This window comes from Brassica oleracea, chromosome C3, assembly GCF_000695525.1.
Source record: "Brassica oleracea var. oleracea cultivar TO1000 chromosome C3, BOL, whole genome shotgun sequence".
Lineage (NCBI taxonomy): Eukaryota > Viridiplantae > Streptophyta > Magnoliopsida > Brassicales > Brassicaceae > Brassica > Brassica oleracea.
The window spans coordinates 4,129,621-4,130,156 of record NC_027750.1 but is presented as its reverse complement, the minus strand read 5'-3'; the positions used below and the strand labels follow the sequence as shown (position 1 = coordinate 4,130,156).

General features: G+C 37.9%; 1 protein-coding gene across 1 annotated transcript in view; it reads right to left on the bottom strand.

The window, feature by feature from the left end:
* The window catches only part of LOC106329697 (cysteine proteinase-like), a 4,767-nt gene extending 4,613 nt beyond the window's left edge, over positions 1 to 154 (bottom strand). Inside the window, exon 1 of the mRNA XM_013768363.1 lies at positions 52 to 154. Coding sequence (XP_013623817.1) covers positions 52 to 154 — 103 coding nt within the window. The remainder of the gene's footprint in view (positions 1 to 51) is intronic.
* Between the last annotated feature and the right edge of the window lie 382 nt (positions 155 to 536).

The window sequence follows — 536 nt, the reverse complement described above, 5'->3', positions numbered from 1 at the left end:
TGTGTGTGTTCAAGCTACTTTATGCCGCCACATGCTTATAAGGATTTAAACCTTTCTTGCCTCGGTTCCCTCCAGCACCAATACCTCCGGCGCCTATACCACCACCGGCACCGCCACACCCTACACCATCAACGTCCTCGCTATCACTGTCCATCCGCTTGGACCACACAAAACAATAAAAATCATATTATTATGATGATGATATTCTAAGTAAACATATTATATGTATTTAATTTCTTTTAACGTAGCAAGTAAATACGAAGAAGACGATGTACAATTTTAGCCAACTACGTACAAAAGTTTAGCAGCCACATTTTTAAATAATAAAAACGAGACCTTATATAAACCTCCGTAGATATTCATCTCTCTTCAGAGGATCTGATTCTGCATGGATCATATTACCAACTTGGAGACAAAAAAACCATGAAATCCCCACACAGATATAACTCTGATTGGCAAACTAAAAACACATCTGGAAAACTTACAGATTCATAAAATGAGTGAATTTGATAAGGCTCAAGATCTTGAACAGTGGA